Here is a 21,413-nt window from a genome sequence, read left to right as displayed (position 1 = left end):
AAAGATGTTTGCAATACCAATGCAATTCCAACTTAACTGGGAGTGAAATCACATTGACATATTGGAAAAGTGTACGACAGTTCATGCATTTCTGAAGACATCGATGAGAGCGTGCGTGACTCCAGCTGCTAACATTGTGGACGGCACATTCTGAGGGTGAACTGGGAAATTTGGGGAGCCTCTGCACAAATCAAGCTATTTGAACATTTTAACCAGCAGAAATGTTGCAAAATGTGAAATGCTGTTGGTTTTGTCACCCCCACGGACTGCTAGCAAGTGGTGTACCCTTTCTCAACTAAAACGCACTGAATCTGGAAAGGATTCATCAGTTGATGCTGCAATGTGAGTGTGGAAGAGTAGATATCGCAAGTGCTTTCATGGAATGACAAGTGTGATAAATTTGATGCTAAGCCAAAATTTACAGGATGCCTCAACATCTGTTCAAATCTTTTCAAGCTCTCCCAGTGAACTCCTGATTGATAACATCTCTCCCTCTGTAAGTGGCTTTAACAGGGTACGTCCAATACAAAGGGCAGTGATGGAAGCCATTTCTGACACTCCCTGTTAAGAAGATATCAATGGAGTTCCCTGTCCATATTCCCCTTACCCTCACCTACCCCAGTTCCTCAAATGCCCTTTGTATCGTAGAGTTTCACTGCTTCACATTTCTATAATGAGCAGCTTAACATCTACTCAACAATATCTAGTCAGGTGAAGAAAGGAGAAAAAAAACAGGAGATGGCTGAAGAAAGAAAATGTTTTATTCCTTTTGTTTGAAATTTTTAATAATTGTAATAAAAAAATATTTTACAAACATCATTGTATATGGAAAGCAGCTGGGACACAGTGCGTCAGAAGTCAGGAGTCCCAGTGTACTGGCAGCAGCACAGTATCCTGGGCCAAATAAAGCTCTTCCTGGACAGTTATTCAAAGATGGTGAAATGGCAAAATATTACCGAGTGTCTCATATAGTATGTAACACTGTAAATATGTCAAAAGTACTTGTAAAACTAAAACTATGTTCGCGAGCTGCCGCAGAATGCTAATAAAACTAGTACTGTGGCTGCTGACTACCTCACTGTAGACTCCAGTCTCTGTGCTCCAGTGTTCTGTCAATACAATGAACTTTTTAAACTAAACTGACCCTTTCTGCGACAACCATCTCTGATCTCTTGGGCTGACTTTCCAGGACCTCTCTCCCCACTCCAAATTAGTTCAAACAACTTTGGGTCCTTCACCTCCATGATACATTAGTGCTAAGATCCCTTCACTTCCTGCTGCTATTGCCCTCTGCCAATGATACACAGGCAGAGTGCCCAATGAAATGACAGCAGCTGGTTCAGCACTGAGCTAGTTACACACATTGCAATGAGGCACAAAGGCAGCATCTTTGGTCTGTTACCATTTTTGTTTTCAGTTACAAAAACATCAGGAGAACTGAAAAATAATAGAATACAAAAGCCAGCAGTTCTTTACTGAATAGAACAACAGAAAATGTCAAGGAGTTGATGTTTTCCTTTTTAGAGAAAGCTTTGCTTATGCAAAATTTATGGAAATATATAATGTCATTAAAAACTTTGATTCTACAGTCCATAGAAAGAAGCCTATCTCTAAAAATAGCGGAAATGCCAGAGGCTGTCTGTACCATTACTGATCATCAGTCACAGGCAGTTGTAATGTTAAAGGAAAGAAGGCACTGCTTTTAGTCATCTGCCAAGGCAGTGCCAATCCAAGATTTCATGCACTCAGGCACTTTTGGTCATGTTCAACCATCAGGGAGGGATATGTCACGCATGAATATATGGTTGAAAAGTCAATCATTTTCATTTTGCCTCATTTTGGGTGGATGGGCTACAGCACTGATCCACAACAATGGCCATGCTGTCCTTGGTTTTATAAGTGCCTTTCTGCCCGGATTTTCCGTGAAAGTTGATGAGGTGAACAGGAGCAGAAAGCGTTTGATTTTTGGTTATGACTCTTTAACAGCCAGCACCTGAGATGGCATCACAGCCGTTTTGGGCTGTGAGTCCAACGTTGCTTCCTTGCTGCGCTTCCTGGGTGGTTTTTTTATCGGTGTCCTTTTAGGTGTCTGGTCACCTGTTTCCTGTTTGGTCTGAGTACAGTTCACTCCATCTCGCTCCTGGTAGTTGCAGCTTTGCTTATCCTCCAGGGTTGAGCACCTGTCATTGCCTGCTGTTGTTTCCTGGTGCTCTGGAGAAGGATTGATCATTTTCTGAAGATTGGTTGACGTTGGAATGATGGCTTTATTTAGCTTCTGGTTATTTGCACCAAATGAGCGCTTTGCTTTCTGCGGTGGAGTAGGCTTTTCCCTCTGCTGCTGAGGTGAAATCAGCCCATTTTGCCTCATGTTAAGCTCCGACTTATTTTGAGTCTTTTCTTTGAGTTGAGCTAACACATTAGCTGTCTCTGAGGGTAGGTGGGGGTGAATGACCTCTGGTCTACCTTTCGCGTGTGGTGGACTGCGTAGCGATTCCTTCCCTTCTGCTGCCCTCTTATCATCCGGCAAAGTTCCAATTCTTTTCAGAGCATTTTGGACAGCACCATTGAGATTTTGGATCTGTTCAGGACTCGCTCTATTTTTCTGCACTCTACTTCCACAAACCATATCATTGGGAACTTGTTCCCTTGCCCGGTTCAGACCTCTGTCTTTGTGTCTCATTTTTACCTCTGAGGTGCTTCTCTTCTCATCTTGCCTGCCATAAATGCCAGCATTTGATTCACTCAGATTCCTCCTTCTGCTACTGTTTGTCCCATGGTGGCCCTCTAATTGGTTGGCTGTTTTATCCATCAACGGTGATCTTGTTGCTGACGAGGTGTTGAACTTGCCATGAATCCAAGATAATTTGGGCTTGGTTGAAGGGTCAGGTGGGGGAGGCTTAGTCCTCTCAGGAGACAGGTGCTTGCCACTAGTGTTTGTGTTTTTGCTGCTGTTGGTATTTACACTGACATCACTATCCTTGGACTGCTTGGAGAGTCGTGCTACTTTTGCGTACACGGCCCCACTGGTGGATCCTGAGCCATTGCTCGAGGCTTCGCTGTCTGATAACTTAAGCAAGAGCGTATCATTGGGGTCACCTTTCAGGCATGTGTACTCCCCAGCATCCTCCTCACTGATTGGAGGAACTATCTTTTCTGCCAAGTTCACCTTCTCCCGGACACTGTTCTCCAGAACACTTTCTGTAAAACCAAACCAGACCTTAATGTGAGAATGTTTTTACAGTCACTTACACTATACCATAAAATCCAGTCACCAAGCACCAGGACCTCAAAGAAGAATGACTAACAGTCTTCATACCCCTCTCTCCCCCTCAACTCCATAAAATGTTTGCATAAAATCCTCACTTTTCAAAGAAATTGGAAAGATATATCTTAACTTCCATCTGATCAGACAGAAGAATGACCATTATCTAGTTGGCAACAGGATTGTCTTTTTGCTACACAGTTTGTAACAAGGGTCCTCACTTTGAATATTAATGGCGTAAGTAATTTGTTTTTCATTCAACCTCAGACAATTTACAATACCTCTCTGATACGGGTGGGACCACAGGACTTCTGGCTCAAATGTAGGGACACCACCACTGCACCAGAAGAGCTCTCAAATTATTCATGGCCAAGGATCTCAGATATATTATAACATACTTCTCGGCTAGTTGGCACTTGAAGCTGGAGCTTCTGGGCCAGAGATAGGGACACTTCCACAACTACCCCCAATGGCAATAAGCAAGCTTTAATCTCAAATGATAATTAACAATGACTGCCTGTTTTTCTCTCAATTAATAGTAAAGATCTTCATTGTCTCACATGAGAATGAGGTAGGCCAGGTGGATCAAGTGTCAGTAGGGGAGTGCTCAGGCATTGTGATCTTGGGTTCCATAAGTTTATGCTTGCAAAAGGGTAAGGGGTAAACAGAACATGAACAATTAATTTGAGGAAGGTGGTAATCCTGGTTCTGGCCACAGGCAAAAATATATCTAAATAATGGGCTGCCTTTAAAGGCGAGATGATCATCTTATGCTTCATTGGTCACCTACCTGCTCATTCCAGCAGCTTGTGTATATCCTTCTGTCTGCCTTGTAGCCCTCATAGTTAACAATGTTTTCAAGTTTTGTATTATCTGCAAACTCTGAAACTGTCCCCTGCACACCAGAATCTATATGAATAATGTAGAACTAGATGTAGATCATTAATATATGTCTACCTTATAAAAGGCTATTGATACAGTGCCGTTTGACAGACCTGTGGGCAAAGTTAGAGGTCATTGAATAAAAGGGACAGTAGCAAAAGGGATACAAATTGGCTGAGTGACAGGAAACAAAGATGTAAATTGTTGATTTTGGATTGGCATAAAGTATGTAGTTCGGTTCCTAAGGGATCACTGTTAGGATCCTGGTCTTTCTGACACACATTAATGACTTACAACTTCGTGTACCGAGCACAATTCAAAATTTTCAAATTACATGAAACTTGAAAATATTGAAACAGTTAAGAGGGTAGTGTCAAACTTCAATAGAACAGACAGATTGGTGGAATGGCAGAAATGTGGCAGATGAAATTTAATGGAAAGATTTAATTTTGCTTATAAGATTGCAGACACAGACAATACAAAACAATAATAAAACATTCAATTCTAAAGTGAGTGCCAGAGTAGAGGGGTCTGGGTGTATATGTCTACATTATTGAAGGTGGCAGGACAGGTTGAGAGTGCAGTTAATAAAGCTTGTGTTGTCCAGGGACGTATCTATAGAACCACAGGCCAGGATTCAGTGCTCTATGCTATAGATATGGGAGCAGACCCCTTTAAAGATGAGAGTAACAATGACCAGGCTCCAACAATGAGGAAGCTTGCTGGATCAAGCATCCAGTAGATTTGTAAGTATAGTGAGCTTCTTGTTGAACCAGCAGTCTCTCTAATACCATGTTGCCCCTTTTGAGACTGCTAATCAGAGTTGCACACACTCAGGGAGCTAAAGGGTATCTATGGAGGCTCGGGCTGTGCATCCATGAAGAGCAGTACTAGCTGCGCCGTCTATTTTTGGGAGGAGATTGCGGGATGTGGTCCATGGAGAGAGGAGTGTCAGGCTGATCAGAGGCAAGGGCAGGGTGTTGACTTTCAGTGCCCAGACAGCAAAGACAGTAGAAAGCCAGTAATATTTGAAAATCAAGATATTGGCCATACTGGAACACGATTTTGATGTATACAAGGTAAATTGGACTAGTATGTGTCATTCACCAGTTTTATGCTGTTCTTCCCTTCAGGGCTTCTACCTCCTCTGGCTGCACCCTGACCCCAATTTCCCCCAGATTGGGGTAAATGGAAGTACCACCTCACCTTATCCAACCCTCAAACCCAGCAGGCAATTCCCCCTGATTACCCTGTTCGGAAAGCAGTTATTTTCCTCACCTGCCAAAAAGCAGGTTATTGGGCTGACGGTGAGTTAAGAACCTCAGTTGGTGGTGGAATGGGATGGTGTCCAAGGACTTTATTGCCCAGAATTTGTTGATTGAGGTAACAGGCAGTAGGTTAGTATCCTTCTGGGGCCAACCTGCCCAATCATTTGCCTATCTTGCCATTTCCCTTGTCACCTCCAGGGAGAGGAAATTGAGCCCATAGAGTTCACAAGCAAGAAAGTTGGAATAAAGCTGTATAAAGCACTTATTTGACCTCAAATGACATATTATGTCTAGTTCTAGATCCCACACTTTAGACTATATGTAACGACCGTGGAAAGAGTGCAGAAAAGATTAATGACAATCCAGGGATAAGGAAATTCTGTGATGTAGAAAGATTGGGATTGTTCTCCTCGGAGAAGAGATAGCTGAATTGATATTTGAAGGAAGTATTCAAAATCATTACTGTCTACTCAGTAGATAGAGAAAAAGTATTTTCATTGGTGGGAACCAGAAAACACACATTTAACGTAATTGGCAAAGGAAGCCAGAAGACATGAGAAAAAAGCTTTTCCAAATATGGTGAGGATCTGAACTGCACTGATTCAGTGTGGTGAAGGCATTAATTGAGGCTTTTAAAAAGGCACTGGATCATTATCTGGAAGGGAAAATATTGCAGGGCTATGGGATAAAGACAGGGGATAGCTTTGGATGAATCGTCCCATCAGGGGATCAGCACAGACATGATGGTTGATTGGCCTCTATCTGCATTACTGCAGCTGAGATATGATGATGAACTGGAGCTTTACGATTACATGCAACCACTGACATCTGTACTCACCTTCATGAGGGACACAGTACACAGGACCATCATCTGCTGTATCAAAAGAGGAAAAAGAGCCATGTGAAGACCAAGATGGAGATGGCTGATCCATCATAGATGGTGGCTCGATGAAGCTGCAGTTTAAGGTGTTTTCCATGTCATGATGAGCCACTAAAAAGGAGAATCAAAGGTTGAGCAAAGGGAGTGGCTGAGTCCACCCTAAAGAAACATCTGCACATTACAATCACCCACTCACCAGTCAATGATGTGTCTGCAATGTGACACTCTGGGAGAATTGTCTTGTCACAATTGCATCACACTGACTTGTGTCATAGCATTCAGGACTATACCACACCCCATTGAAAATATACTTAATATTTTAATCCCAACAATCCTGAATTGAGTATTATTTAAAATATCTCACACATTGTACTGGTCTCCTTTTGGTCTCTTTAAAACATATTTTGCTTGGTCTTACTTGTCTGCCTTCCAGTCCAGATTTACCCTATTTATCTATACTGGCTAATAATTTATACACTGTCATGATTAAAGGGAAAGCAAAATGTATGGGTCACCATAGTCCTACTGGACAATTGGACTGTTTTCTCATAGAGAAGACTGGTAATGGTTTAACCTGAAAGTCACCATGCATCAAGCAATGGGAAAGGCTGAGGACAGTCCTTCATGGTAACCTCAGCTAGTACAGAAATTGAACCAATGCTATTTCTTTTTCTATTAGTCTATTTTTCTATCAACCTTATCAGAATGTTATTATACACCTCCAGAGTAGGTGGGACTTGAACCCAGTCCTCCTAGTCCAGGGATAGGGGGACTACCAGTGCACCACAAGAGGGCCCCTGGAACATAAAAACATAGAAGATAGAAGCAGCAGGAGGCCATTCGGCTCTTCAAGCCTGCTCTGCCATTCTTCACAATCATGGCTGATTGTCTAACTCAATAGCCTAATCCTGCTTTCTCCCCATAACCCCATTTGCCCCAAGTGTTATATCTAGCCACCTCTTGAATACATTCAATGTTTCGACATCAACTACTTCCTGTGGTAATGAATTCCACAGGCTCACCCATGCTATTGGCATCACTCCATAATGCAAACCAGCTGTTCGGCCAACTCAGCTCACTGACCCCCACTTTCATGATTATCCTGCCTATTGACCATTGTGCAGCCTCATAAAGTATTATCAAATGTTAATGTTACATCAATTGTACTTAATTACATTCAGTTAAAGGGCACTAATTTGGGTTTCCCTAAAATATATAAAAAGACACTGTTGCGGTGCAGTGACCCTACCTCTGAGTCAGGAAGCCTGCATTCAAGTTCCACCTACTCCAGAGGTGTGTAATAACACTTCTGAAAAGGTTGATTAAAAAATACAGAAACAAAGACACTGCTGAATTTGCAGTTTGGTTTAATTAGGTAATATATGCTTGAAATGCTTCACTCTAAATAAATGGAAGACTGAATAAATGTTGGCTGCTTCACCAGCTGGTTTTGTGAAATAGAACATGCAGCAAGTCAATGGGTTATTCAGTGAGACAACAGAAGGATTCATTATATTATGAAAATCCACTACTCTGTGACTATCAGATGGGACTACCATTTCCTATTTTGATTATGCTGTATCTGTGTTTGACATTCCTAATGCTTCCCTCCTGCAGTGAATAATGGCTTTCAACTAAGAGTAAAATGTTGTTGACGTGGCATTAGCACAGGGTTTAATAATTGCTCTTGCTCCACATAATAAGCTTTTGAAAATAATTCCTCTGACAGGACGAAAGCATGAGTATGATGAAATCCACCACTCACTGCCCCAGTCTGTTGTTCCTAAAGAGCCTCACGTACTTTGTGCCCTTCTCACAATGAAAGGCATTTTGAATTACAAAGTTGCGGGATGCTAACTAAACTGTTTACTAACACAGATGTAATACCATAGCGATGCCACAGGAAGATGTGAAGAATTTCTAACCTTTGGAATTTTGCTGGTGTGCTGCTTTGATGTGGTTATCTCATTAGCTGCAGTAGCAGCTGTAGGTGATTATGGCTGATCTGTGCTAATCATGGCCTCCACATCTACCTCTTTAATACACAGCAACTGATGCAGGAAAGAAAATAATATTACAGGCAAGCTGCCAAGCTGCTTGGATGAAGCCAAGCACTGGCTCTCTGTTAGCACAAACTAGCATCAGTTTCGAAACCAATAATGATGGACTAGACACAGGAATATGGTCATTTTTGGAGTCCCAGCTCGTAATAGGCTGAGATTCTCTGCAATATTGCTTACTATGTTGGTGAAGACTAGTTCTTGGATTATGTTGGTGAAGATTGTTGTATGAGGTATTTATTTCTGCTAAGGAGTACATTAAGTCCCAACTAATTTGATGATGTCATAAAGATTTGGCTGGGGACATTTGGAGAACAGATCTAGATTTCAAAGGAGCAGATCTACTATCGAAGTCACCTCATAGTCTTTACAACAATATTTATCATACCAATCTGACGTGTATCTGGTTGCTGTCATGAACAAACTACACCTTGTTTAAGACAAGAGCCTTTTCTTGTTAGCCTACCTAATGGTTTTCCTCTGGCACACTGGACAAAGCAGGTCCTCTCAACTACAAACTAAAAGGAGGGCAGTGGCAGCTAAACTAGTCCCTAGTGACCAAGCATCCAGCTAGCTCATACAATATGAAGACCAGGGATAGATATTCATCATGTACCAAAGACCAGTTCTGTTTGCTTTACTTTGCCTTTATAGCACATTTCCTTTATTTGACATATTCTTAGAATGATGTCCTTATCAGCTGATGATGTTAATTAAAGAGGAGAGGGAGAAGGTTCGTGTGGAGTATAAATGCCAGCCTAAAACAGTAGATCAAATGATCAGTTTTAGTGCTATAGGCTCTATGCAACACTTTAAACAATTTTTAGATGACCCTTCCTAATATCAAACAATTTGCTTTAATAACAATCATTTCTGAACAAACTCCTGCGACACGCCTAGGAACATTCTTCTGTGTTAAAGTCATTCTATAACTACAAGTCATTGTTGTTGGGTCTGTGACAAAAATAGAGTAATTTTGTCCGTTCTTTGTGAGTCTTCATGCTGCATTGCCTAACGTTACTTGAAAAGTTGTTGCTTTAAGAGAGGTACCAGTCTCAAAATGACTGCTACATTCTTGGGAATTGTTTATCTTTCTGATCTTGTCTTAAGCATATGAAAACATAAAAAAGATATTTATATTAGAGTCTTAAACCATAACATGTCTTATTTTGATAGACAGCTAAGCATTATTCTTTGGCTTGGATGGGTATAAATATAAAAATCTTTTCGTCTTTTTAAAATATGTGTTTGACTGACAGCCTTTTTTGCCACAAAGAGATACATATCACCATCTGTTTTGTACCAATGACTTTTAACAAGTATTTCTTCAAGTTCAAAGTTGGGAGCATTCCAGTTGAAAAGATCAGAGATACAAATGATCACAGAAAAGTTTATAATCAGGGAATGTGTAATGTCTGCAAATTGAGAGCGCCATTGGGCAGAACTTAATCCAGTTTATCTCACTGGCAGCTATAATGGCTAGACTCAGTGCCAGACAGCCACCGCAATTAAACATCATCCGTATAAGCCAGAGGATACAGTAGGTTGATGCAGATTGTTATCAATGAACAAATTGACACCTAATATCCCCCGAGCCCATTATAATTCAGAGGTGGTTCAGTGGTTAACTAGGAGCCACGTGGCTTTCCTCTGTCACCCTGGGACTGCTCAGCAAGCCTTGTTAGATTTACTTCCTTTTGATGGGGTTCAGGGGCAGATTAAGGAATTTGGTGTCCGGGTGGGATTGTCTTCTGAAAGTGAACACCGCCCCTCTTGTCTGGATCTCCAGCCTATTCCTCACTCACTTTTAACCTGAAGCCATTCTGCATTCCCGGGTCTCTGGTGAATGCATTGCTTGGCCACTGCTCCTGGTACCACTGATGGCCATGCGGTGCTGTCAGTCTTTGATTTGCCTGCAGTACCTCATCAGGCGAGGCTTACATTGCCAAGAACCTGAATCCAGGATAAGGACCAACAATGGTCACTGATGTACCTGAAATTCATCAAATACTATTGGGCTGACAGAAAGCACTGGAGTAGAAATTGGTGTGCACCGTGACCAATATTCAACATAAAACAAGTACAGTGCATGCTAATTTACATTTTCCAATTTAGGGATAGCCTGCCAAATATGCAGGGCCTCTTTTTAGGCATCTTAGTTGGCGTTAGACAGACGTTGGGGCCTGAAGACCGTAGAAATAGGAACAGCAGTAGTCCATTCGGCCCCTCGATCCTGGTCCGCCAATCAATGGGATCATGGCTGATCCGACCTTCCTCACAACCTGACCCATTCAAGAATTGTCAGTTGCCTGCAAACAAGTCTAGATTATTTTCTAATAATTTTCATACAGGAACAGGAAAGGGTCCTTCATTTATCCACTTGAGCATACTACAACTAAAATCTCAGAATGATCTTTGTGTTTAATAATGTATTGAACATTAAAGTGGCAAATAAATGTCCATTGAGAAATGGCAATGGATATCTTTCAAGATTGAAGGCATTCTAAATATCCAGGTCCTGATTGGTGAAGACACTCCGAGCTAATATACAGAGAGCACAAATGGTGGGGCAATAATTACAGACAGGACAACGTCTGCAACAAATAAATTTTTAAAGGGTTAATTTGGATTTGCATAACACACAATTTCAAATAGTTACAGAAAAATATAAAAAATATTTTATTTTGATTCAATTCCTGGAGGGTTAGGTTTAAATATTTTGCACAACAGTTTCCAATGAAATAATTTTATGCTTTGTAACAGGAAACAGGCTGTTTAGAACTGAAACCAGGGCAATGTCTGAAAAGTGTTTGGGAAGTAGCATTATTCTCTGAATTGTCCATTAATAGGGCAGCTCCTGGTCTGAATGCAATGTCATCAATTAAATTGATTGCAAGGGGAATAAAGTGTAGAGATGGGAATAACCATGCAGGTGTGGAGATACAGGCAACACAACATGAGGGAGACTGAACATGTGGGACAATGGAATCAGGAATGAAAAAAAGCACCTCAGGACGAAAACATTCTTTCAGAGTGATATAACAGCCTCTGGAAAGAAGAGAGAGGCGCATTAATTTTGTTAAGAAAAAAAACTCACTTTCCTGAGAAGATTTTCTTTACTAAAATAACAAACAGAGAAGAATTCCTCGTGTGTAATGGAATGGTAGGCCTGTTCTTTATAAATGTAATGCAAAGGGCACCATCCTCCACAGTGGTTTAAAAATACTTTAAGTGTACAGTATAGGCCCTTAATTAGGCCTCAAAGGAATGCCCATCATTTTCACATCTCTTTTCTTGTTCAAATGTTGACTAATCTTCTATGCCCTCAAAAGATTTGTTTTTGCTTTTAATTCAAGCACTCAACAATTTGCAAGCTTTTTTCATGTCTAACAAAAAGTATCAAGTTGTATAAATTGAACATTTTTAATTTTTGGGGAAGAATTGTCTACTCACCAACAACCTTTGGGAATTTTTGGCGCTTAATGGGGATTCTAGGTAGTTTAGTGCTAATCTGGCTGAAGGTGCCCCTCAAACGTCTCCGTGCCTGCTTTCCTCTGACAGCGATGGCCTGATTGGAACTGGCATGAGGCAAAATACACAATGTTAGATGAATGGAACCTAATGACTGCCAACCTCATAGAAGATTCTAGTAATTGATGGGCAAAAGGTACATAACAAATTATGCGTTAGATGTCACTCGTGTTAATGTTGTCCTGCTAATAACATTCACAAACAGGTTTCTTCCTTTATTGTATTTACCCCATTGGTTTACCACAAGTATTCAATACGAGGAAAGATAACAGACAGGAAATCTGTGATAGGAGATGTGGAACATTTTACTTTATTTTTCAATATCAATGTGTAGTGATGGGAACCAGATGGACCTTATTGACTATGAGGTTCTTAGCTGGGGTTGGTAACCTGGGCCAAATAGCAAAGCCCTGGCTGACCAAATACAACCAGGAGATTAGAATCTCTTTGGTTGAGGACTAAGTCCAAGCTGGCTGGCCACAGCCAGTGTACAGTGCACTAGTAAGTAAAGGGAGACATGGTGATGGGATACCAGCCTCTGTGCAGTTATTTCAGTGGCGACGGGAGAAAACAGGACTTGCCTGAAGAACATTTGTTTGCAACTGTCATCTTGGAGTTGGGGTAAGCATTTCTGGCATCATGCCTTTATTTGGGAAGCTTGACTCATTTGACCCTGCTATCGAAGACTGGGTCCAGTATATGGAAGGAATGTGATATTCTTTCTGGGCAAATGACATCAGGGTAGATGAAAAGCAATGAGTAACCCTTCTGGAACAAAAACAGAAGTTGCTGGAAAAGTTCAGCAGGTCTGGCAGCATCTGTGAAGAAAATATCAGAGTTAACATTTCGGGTCCAGTGACCCGTCCTTCTGACTGTGTGTGGACCCTCAGCATTTTTGGTTATAAGGTGCTTAACTTTCTCAAAGGCACCAGACACTAATACCTTCCAAGAGTTAAGAGAAATGGTTAAGGAATATTACAACCCCAAACCTCTTCTATTCCTGAGATGCTATTGGTTTTATTCATTTGTTTGAGACCTGGGCAAATCTGTATCAGTATTTTTGACAAGGTTACGATGACTAGCAGTGGCACGTGATTTTGGTTTAATCCTGAATGAGATGCTGACAGACCATTTGGAATGTGAGATTAATTATGTAATCATGCAGAAGTGCCTACTAGCTGACGCCCAACTGGACTTCAAACACGCACTACAATTGGATTTGTCATTAGAAACTGCAGCAAGTGCAGCATGGGAGCTACAGGGCATTCCAGAGGAAGTGAACACCCTCAGCTGTCCATCTGAGCTTGGGGAACATTACTTAAGTGTAGGCAATTGCAGAGCCTCACGTCGGGCTGCCCTGAGCAAGGGGAACCCTAGGCCAACCCACAGCAGAACCCCACAACAAAGCCGAGCCTCAGCCAAGTGGCTAATCAGTTCTTCAGGATCTGGGCCAGCAAGCCTTTGTAGCTCCTGCTGATATGCTGTCTCAAGGCAGCAAAGAATTTCTACAAGGCCTAGCTTGAGTAGGAAAACTCATAGGCCAGTATCCAGAAGAGTGCACACCCTGGAAAATGCCCCTACATGTGGGTTGGAACAATTAATTTGCTTTGTGACACCCAAAACAGAGTTGATTAAAATTAATGTTTGATTAAATGGTCACCTAGTTCCCATGGAGGTCAATACCAGTACAGATGTATCTGTGGTTGCAGAATCTGTCTTTAACAAGATTCGCTTGAGACTCCGACCTTTAAGCTTGCACAAGACCTCAGCCAGACTGAGAACATACACTGGGAACCGTTACAGATTAAAGATACAACGTTGGTTCTGGTCTCCTATGAGAAGCAGTTACCACTGATGATAAAAGAAGGTTTTGACCCACACCTATTGGGGCAGAATTGGTTGACAAAAATTCACCCAGATTGGCTCAACATTTTTCTATTGGAAAATGGCTGCCCCAGTGAAATCCAAGTGAATTACACAGGAGTTTTTCAAGAAGGGCTTGGGACCATCAAAGAGACCAAAGTCACTTTATATGTTGACGAGGATGTCATTTGCCAGCAGGAATTTTGAATATTTCCTAAAGTCCAATGGCATTCAGCACATGAAGAAAGCTTCACACCATCCATCATCCAATGGTCTAGTAGAAAGAGCCGTCCAAACGTTGAAGGCAGGCTTAAAGAATCTGCCCACAGCGTCAATTGATACCAAACTGTCCCAGTTCCTGTTCGATTATAGGACCACCCTACACACAACAACAGAGGTAGTTTCAGCAGAATTGCTGGTAGGGAGAAGACTCCGCACCGGATTAAACCTGATATTTCTGACCTGAGGGGCAGGGTGAAATGGCAGCAGGAACGCCAATGCCGGCCAAGTGCCTGCTCTAAGCGAGACAGACAATTTAATTTGAGGATGACGTTTGGTGCCGGAACCATGGAAATGGCCCTGTATGGCTACAAGGCAAGGTTGATGCGAGGCCAGTACCCGTGACTTACAAAGTTTGGGTAGGTGATACAGTCCTGAACAAACATGTGGATCATCTGAAAGCTGTTACCTCACAAACGGGGTAGGGGCAAAATATACCTTGCCCCTCAAAACAGTCAGAAGGCCTGACAGAAATCACAGGTTCTCCCCCTCTGTCTAGTGTCAAGGAAATCTCAGAGTCCAAAATGGATGCAGCTTTGATACTGTTTCCACTGGAAGAGGAGGGGGAGACTCCCCCCGAGACATTGCAGATGCAAGAGACAGGCCACTGTCTGGTACAGACCACCTGTGTCTGAGTCTGAGTCAGAGGGACTGGAATTGGGCAATAATGTTGTAAGAGATGCTACACACGAAAGACCATGCCTACATCCCTGGACTTGGGAGAGAAGGATGTAGTGACTGGGACCAGGTGGACATTGTTAATTAATTTCTTCAGAACTTTCTGAAGAAGGGTCCCAACCCAAAACATCAACTTTCCTGCTCCTCTGATGCTGCCTGGTCCGCTGTGCTCCTCCAGCTCCACACTGTGTTGTCTCAGGAGATCACATGGCTGTTTTTCCTGGTGGTGGACTACCAATAAACTTATTTACACATGTGGTGTTTTTACTGTGTCCCGCACTTACATGCACCAGAAAAAAAGAAAAAAATATAGCTAGAAGCTTAAAATCTCCTCAGTTGAAGATTGACTCCGAGCTGGCCTAGTCACAGCCAGTGTACTGTGCACTAGTAAATAATAGTTGAGTTGGTGATGGGGTACCGGCCTCTGTGCAGTTATTTCACAAAGTCTACCCCATACTGTCTGCACTAGAAAAAGGATAAATTGATGGATCTGGAAGTGCATTCAAGAGGGAGATTTGTAAATTTTTAGATATTAAAGGCATCGAGGCAAGGAATAAAAGTAGGAATATGGCATTCAGATAGAGGATCAGCCTTGCTCATATTGAATAGTGTAGCAGGCTCAAAGGACTAAATAGCTTTATCCTGCTCTTTGTTTCTATTTACATACCACTGATGAGTTTTTTAAAGTCCGGGTTTGGGCTGTCTTGTAGTCTATTCATTCTAAACCTTTCAAGTGGCTGTGGCAATAGATTGTGGCCAAATATGTTTTAGTGAACTGAGCTTTTCTTCCCACTTTTAACAAGGAAACACATATTCTTGTTTTTTCTTGTTAAACAGCTTTTGACTTTATTTTAACAAATGTGTTTGTTAAATCAACTCCATCATCAACTTGATCATCAACTCCATACTGAAAATTATTTCCAACATGTAACAGGATATCTAAAATTAGTTGAGAGAATTACCTCACTGTCACATGGAGGGCGTAATGTTGAGTGAGTGAATCCAATGCCATACCCACAAGGAGCAGTGCTAATTGTGTTAACCCACCCAGACATACATTGGGTAGTTTCTTCTGTATTAATCTGTTCAATCCCGCAGGGGGAACACTCTTGACTGAATTAACCTGTTCACACCCACGGGGCAGTAAATCTATTAATCCACTCACACCAATAGAGAGCAATTCTGAACAGGATAACTAGACCACAACTATAGGGGACAATGCTGAATGAGTTAAACTGGTCATGCATGTAGGGGATTATATTGAATAGGGTTAAATCAGTTATGTCTACTAGATTAGCACTGATTTATTTTCTGTTCAAGTTAGTGCTGAGTAAGTTAACCCAGTTACATCTGCAGGAAATCATTGGTTAACTACTGCCATTCATAAATAAGATAGAAACCAATGCAATGTGACATGACTTAGTCCATAGTACATGCTCTTGTGTATGTTTCAGAAATAATAACTCAGGCACTCAGTGGGAAAGAAGTGTTCACTTTCATTGCAACAAACCAGAAGTTAATGTTAGAAGTTAAAATTATTTCCTATTGAACCTAGAAGTATCAATGAAAAAGACATTGATCTCATTATCTGTGCTGAATTCAAATTTCAGAATGAAAGTGACAATTCAAATTGCATTGATCCATTGCATTGCTCACTCTCCTTTTGAAAAATGTTTACTGTAATTCGTCAACAGTTCTGGGTTGTTCAAAGCATGGTTAGTTTAGAATCAAACGTTGTGCTGTGGAATACTCACTCATTCTCCCGATTCTTCTTGTGACAAAGACAGTAACAACACAAAAATAGCAGAAGCAGGATCAGAAGGAACAAAACCAGAGCCCCAGCTGCGATGACACCTACTCTCCCATTGGAACCTGTGTGTAAACAGGAAGCAAGAGTAAGCAAAAAAAAACCCACACATTGTAGATTACATTATCAGGTCAGCTGAGCAGGGTATATCAGAATTTTGCTATAAGGGCAATTAATAGAGAGTTAAAGAGAGGAAAGCATCAAATCTTGAACTGTTTGATGAGGGGTATACAGGATATCTTCAGTTAAAGTTGGGTTGGGTTCCTGAGAATCGCCACTTTAAGTGAAGCTTTGATTCCCATAGAAATCACTGTTAAAGCTAGTTAGATTCCATTGAGCATTCCTTAGCACAAAATGAATGAAAACATCACTACCTGCTGGGGTAAGGTACAGTACCATCATTAATTTAAATACCTAAATTCCGACACTGGTAAATTAAGTGACTGTTAATGTAACATTATATGTGCAGTACCTCCTGTAGCAGACGCTCTAAGGATGGAGCCAGGGGGTGGGGATTTACTGTCCAGGATTTCTGCCCAAGGGGCCTTTGCTTATTGGGCTCTGGGCTGTCTGCTGAGGCCATTGCTTATTCTTGGCAGTTTTGTGCCCATTACCTGGTGGCAATTTCTTTTGGGCAGGGGCAGAGTCTATGCAGACCTTTCTTGTTGATTGCTGGCATCTCCAGGATCCACTCGGCTATTGGTGAGAAGGTCTGCCTAGAGCACCTTGGCTTTCCTCCTGAATGGTGGCTGCCTTTTCCTGTCCAACCTCAGTTGAGTTGGAGTTGAATGGAGGCTGCCAAGCTCAGCACTGGCTGGTGCCCTGAGGGCTGAGTCTGTCACATCCAAGAGGAAGGAGCCTCCTCGTTGTCTCAGGGGTTTGTGGTCATATGGCAGCCGCAGTGTTGCTGTGACAAGTAACAGCTCCCATGAGCAGTCTTGTGCCTGGTGGGTAGGGGTCCCCTGGTAAATACTTCAAGCAGCAGAGTGCACTACACGATAGGGCTACATGTCTAAGAAAGGGAGAAGTTATTCCAAAATTACACCAATTGGGTTAAGCAATTCACTGCTGGCAACAACAATAATACAAATCTTACAATGCCCAATGAGATACCCATGCTTAATAACTTGACAATGGCAAAGTTAAGAAGGGCCAACATTAAAGGTGGATTCCCTGTATCAGAATGTTACATGAGGGAACGTATCAGGGTATCGCAATAAGGGACTGAGAAAACATTGCCCCTCCCCACTTCCAGTGCTTCTGCAGTTTCCAAGCCCCTTAACTCCCTTTTTAATTTCTGACAGCTTCTGTTAGGTGTCTTCATGATGTATTTTATGTGAATAGAATGGAATAGTGCAGCACAGAAGAAGGCCATTCAGCCCATCAAATATGTAAAAGTTATTTTGAAGAGAAATCTAGTCAGTTCTACCATCGCCACAGGTCCACCCATTCTTTAACCATTTTTTCTTCTGACTATCCATGAATTTCCTTTCAAATATAAACCGAAAGGACTGCAGATGCTATAAATCAGAAAGAAAAATAGAAGTTGCTGGAAAAGCTGAGCAGGTCTGGCAGCACCTGTGAAGAGAAATCTGAGTTAACAGGAGGGGTCACCGGACCCAAAACGTTAACTCTGATTTCTCTTCACTGGTGCTGCCAGACCTGCTCAGCTTTTCTAGCAACTTCCATTTTAATTTCTTTTTGAACGCAAGTTTGAATCTGTATCCACCACAGTATCAGGAGGGTGTGCATTCCAAGTCCTAACCACTTTTTTTGTAAAGATTTTTCCTCATCTCGCATCTGGTTCTTTTGTCAATCAATTCAAATGAAGTTAAAAATGAACTTTTGATAATTGATATTTCAGCTATTGGAAGCAGGTTTGATTTATTCTATCAAAACTCTTAATTTTATACACCTCCATCAAATCTCTTCAGACTTCTTGGCTCTTAGGAAAACAACCTCGGCCCTTCTCTCATCCCATCTAATCCCCCATTCCTGAAGCCACGCTAGTAAATCTCTCCTAAAATCCATGGAAAACTTTCACATTCTTTAGATGTCTAGAATTGGAAACCATAGTCACAGTGGAGTTGTATGGTGTTAACCAGGTTCAGCAAAATAACATTACTTTTATACTCAGTTTGCCCATTTATGAAGTGGTTTGAAAGCTATGGTTTCAGTATAATACATTTTACAATGAAAGCTTTGTCAGACAATTACACACAACTTGGTCATTCATATTATGCAATCAGATACTTTTCTGTTATGTAGCCCTGTGTCAAAATAATACTTTTCAAGGAATCTTCTAAAGATTTTCTTGAGGGCTACTTCATAAATTTTTGGGGCCTACATCTTGGTTTTCAGGGGCTCCTTTTTCATTATCACTGACTTATTTTGTTAGGTGATGTAGTCATGTAATAACAATACCTTCCATATTTGAGATGACAGCTGGGATATTTGAACCCATACATAAGCAGAATTAGAAGAATTCATCAATATCCTCAATAATTAAGTCTCCATGAAAACTAGTGCCACAGCGCACAAGGGAAGTATTAATTTCCTAGATGCAACATTATGGTAATTGCCACATGGCTAGAATTTCAACTGCTTCAAGCAGTCAGCTCATCACCACCTTCTCAGAAATCAACTATGGATGGACAATAAATGTTGGCCTAGCTACTGAAACCTCCATTCTGTGAGAGAATAAAAACAAATGTTTAGTTTCTGGTCAAATGTAACCCCTCCAGGATGTTGATAGTCAGGGATTCAGTGATGATGATGCCATTGAATGACAAGGGGCAATGTTTAGATTCTCTTCTGTTGGAGATGGTCATTGCCTGGCATTTATGTGATGCAAATGTTACTTGCCACTAGACACCCAAGACTGGATACTGTCCAGGTCTTGTTGCCTTTAGGCATAGATTGCTTCACTATCAGAGGAGGTGTAAATGGTCCAGCACTGCAATTATCTATTTAATAAATACTGCCACCTCTCCTCCTTTCCTTCCTACCCTGTAGATATTCTATGCAGGAAATTTTAGCAGCCAATCTCTTCTTGATGGAGGCTGATAGTGATCAATTAGCAGCAAAATTGTCTCATGGAAGAATAAAATGCTATGGTCTTTCCAAGAAAGCTCAGTGCTGAAAAAGAACATATCAGGAGAACATGGTACTGATTCAGCAATCTAGCCAGAATCAAAAGAGACTCACTGTTTGTTATCTGTGTTTTATTCCACTTGGTCATCAAGTCAAATAAATATAGAGACTGCCAGGATTCCCTTGTGATTTCTGTGTATTGCACAGAACCCAGTATATCCAAACTTGTACAACCTTACACAAAAGTAGCATTCATTCAAACTTCTTAATTAATTCCAAGTAATGCTGGAGTTCCTCAGCGCAACAGCCTCAGCCTAACCGTTTTCAACCATCTCAATGCCCTGCCTCCCTCTCTGTCACAAGATCACATGTGGGACTGTCTGCTGATAATTCTACAGTCTTTAGCTCCATTCACAACTCCTTCAATAATGCAGCTGATTCGCCTCACTCCAGCTCACAGTAGAGTTTCCATTTTGGGAGAATCGAGGATATGGGTGGTACTGGGTTCTTACCTGTCTTACCTGTCTGCTTTGTTCTGGACTAAGGTGCTTTAGTCAACTCTGACCGTGACTGGTGTGCAATAGCCACTCAGTTCTTAGACCAGGCCCCCAGCTCGATTCAACCCAAAGTTAATCCTCAGGTCTTTGTCGAGAGTTTGCTGGCACAGCATAAGGTTTTGTACCACCAGGCTTCTCCTTTCTGTCAGGCAGTGCATGAACATGAGCTTTGCCAGTGATCAGCAAGTTTATATGGACCAGGATTATTCCAAGTAATCTCCACCAGGTAAGCAGCAAAGGTGCTACAATTCACTGAAATGGCCTCTACTATGGAAGGACACAAATCAGCAAAGGCCTCTGCTCCTGTTCATTACCAATAGCCTCATGCTGGGGAAAGATTAGCATCCATAATGGTAATTTCCATAAGCAAGTATACAACTAGTACTCACTTTCTAGCCTTTTTGGCCATGTGGGGTACTGGCTGTGTCAGATTGAACCACAGAGAGTGACTGTGTAGTGACTACCTCAGGCGGATCAGGTACTGAGTGACTGTGTACAGACTGACACAGAAGGACCAGGGATTGTGTTACTGCAGGCTGATCATCACAGAAAGACATTGCTGGGTTATAAAGTGGAGTTTGGTTTTCATTTTCTTCTGTAGTAAATGAAAACCTAACCGAACTGCATGCATTTACCTTGTGAATAGCTGAATTCTTGAGGCACTGGTATGTGAACACCATGTTTTCTTACAGAGAAATGTAAAGTGATATTCTTGAATCATTACAGAAATAATGTTTACTAATGAAGCCAGTAGTCCTGAAATTCTCATGAACAGAGGCATTATAAAACCTTTCATCACAAGTTTGAATCTGTTAGTAATTGAAAGACTTCTCTGGGACGGTAGTCCCTCTCCACATGCAGAGAGACAAGTGCGGAGGCTTTTTCTTAAAAAAAAAGTGCTTTTCCCTAGAATCTCTGCATGGCTGGATTCGCTTACCCAGAATGCATGTACCATGGACAGGGTCACAGTCCGCCTCAATACAGGGGCAGGGGTGGGCACAGTTAGCTCCATAGTGTCCCGAGGGGCAGGTCATGTTGCAGCTGTAAAGGAAGGGGAAATTTGGGTTAGAGAAAAACAGAGGAATTGTTAAAATCTTCAAGCTGCAAACTTTTGGCACGTGCAACAGTTCAACCACACTTAAAGAATTATCTTTTTGTTCTGTCCATCACTCACATTTGTGCGCAAAACCATGATTAACCTTTTCACTATCCCAGAATTGATTGGTTTCTCCTGCTTGTTATCCGTTCATTTG

General features: G+C 41.6%; 1 protein-coding gene across 2 annotated transcripts in view; it reads right to left on the bottom strand.

Moving 5' to 3' along the window:
- Positions 1-743: 743 nt before the first annotated feature.
- The window catches only part of scarf2 (scavenger receptor class F, member 2), a 66,229-nt gene continuing 45,559 nt past the window's right edge, over positions 744-21,413 (bottom strand). For both annotated transcript variants that reach the window (XM_048611638.1, XM_020516175.2), the window contains exons 8-12: positions 21,098-21,201; positions 16,458-16,575; positions 11,806-11,930; positions 6,251-6,403; positions 744-3,198 (exon numbers count right to left, since the gene is read on the bottom strand). In XM_048611638.1, the coding sequence (XP_048467595.1) occupies positions 1,970-3,198; positions 6,251-6,403; positions 11,806-11,930; positions 16,458-16,575; positions 21,098-21,201 (1,729 nt within the window). In that variant the 3' untranslated portion in view covers positions 744-1,969. The remainder of the gene's footprint in view (positions 3,199-6,250; positions 6,404-11,805; positions 11,931-16,457; positions 16,576-21,097; positions 21,202-21,413) is intronic.

Source organism: Rhincodon typus, chromosome 24, assembly GCF_021869965.1.
Source record: "Rhincodon typus isolate 14 chromosome 24, sRhiTyp1.1, whole genome shotgun sequence".
Lineage (NCBI taxonomy): Eukaryota > Metazoa > Chordata > Chondrichthyes > Orectolobiformes > Rhincodontidae > Rhincodon > Rhincodon typus.
The sequence above is the reverse complement of the archived record's forward strand: the minus strand, read 5'-3'. Positions and strand labels throughout refer to the sequence as shown.